At 54.1% G+C, this 869-nt stretch overlaps 1 protein-coding gene across 1 annotated transcript in view; it reads right to left on the bottom strand.

The window, feature by feature from the left end:
• Positions 1-869, bottom strand: part of dek (DEK proto-oncogene) — a 12,961-nt gene that overhangs the window by 1,215 nt on the left and 10,877 nt on the right. The window contains exons 10-11 of the mRNA XM_037676669.1: positions 612-754; positions 473-541 (exon numbers count right to left, since the gene is read on the bottom strand). Coding sequence (XP_037532597.1) covers positions 473-541; positions 612-754 — 212 coding nt within the window. The remainder of the gene's footprint in view (positions 1-472; positions 542-611; positions 755-869) is intronic.

Raw genomic sequence — 869 nt, forward strand, 5'->3', positions numbered from 1 at the left:
CTGACATGAGTCCCTCTGACCTGAGACATGGTCCCTCAACCAGAGTCCCTCTGACATGAGACGAGTCTTTCTGACATGAGACGAGTCCCTCTGACATGAGTCCCTCTGACCTGAGACATGGTCCCTCAACCAGAGTCCCTCTGACATGAGACGAGTCTTTCTGACATGAGACGAGTCCCTCTGACATGAGTCCCTCTGACCTGAGACATGAGTCCCTCAACCCGAGTCCCTCTGACATGAGACGAGTCCCTCTGACCTGAGTCCCTCTGACATGAGACGAGTCCCTCTGACCTGAGACACGAGTCCCTCTGACATGAGACGAGTCTTTCTGACACGAGTCCCTCTGACCTGAGACATGAGTCCCTCAACCCGAGTCCCTCTGACCTGAGTCCCTCTGACCCGAGTCATGAGTCCCTGACCTGAGTCCCTCTGACCCTCTGAGCCGAGTCTGAGCTGGTGAAGCAGAACTCACAGCTTTGACCGTCTGTTTGATGAAGTCCTTCCTGCTGCTTAGGTCATGTTCTGGATACGTGTCAAACACCTGAAACACAGGAAGTCAGGTCATGTGACGCTCAGACTCAGACGAGACAGGAAACGGGGAGCCTCGTTACCCTCTGACAAATCTGCTTCATGGTCATCTCCTCCAGGTCCGCTTCCTTCAGGAGACCCTGAACCGTCTCCTTCAGCTGATCGTCACTCGGAGCTTTCTTTACCATCCTGATGAGAGGCTCATCCTCGTCTGAGCTGTCCTCCACTGCAGGGACACCACCAGAGACACCATCAGAGACAGAGACACCATCAGAGACAGAGACACCACCAGAGACAGAGACACCATCAGAGACAGACTCTCATTAGAGACAGAGACACCA

The sequence above is a fragment of the Nematolebias whitei genome, chromosome 5 (assembly GCF_014905685.2).
Source record: "Nematolebias whitei isolate Nwh7 chromosome 5, NemWhi1, whole genome shotgun sequence".
Lineage (NCBI taxonomy): Eukaryota > Metazoa > Chordata > Actinopteri > Cyprinodontiformes > Rivulidae > Nematolebias > Nematolebias whitei.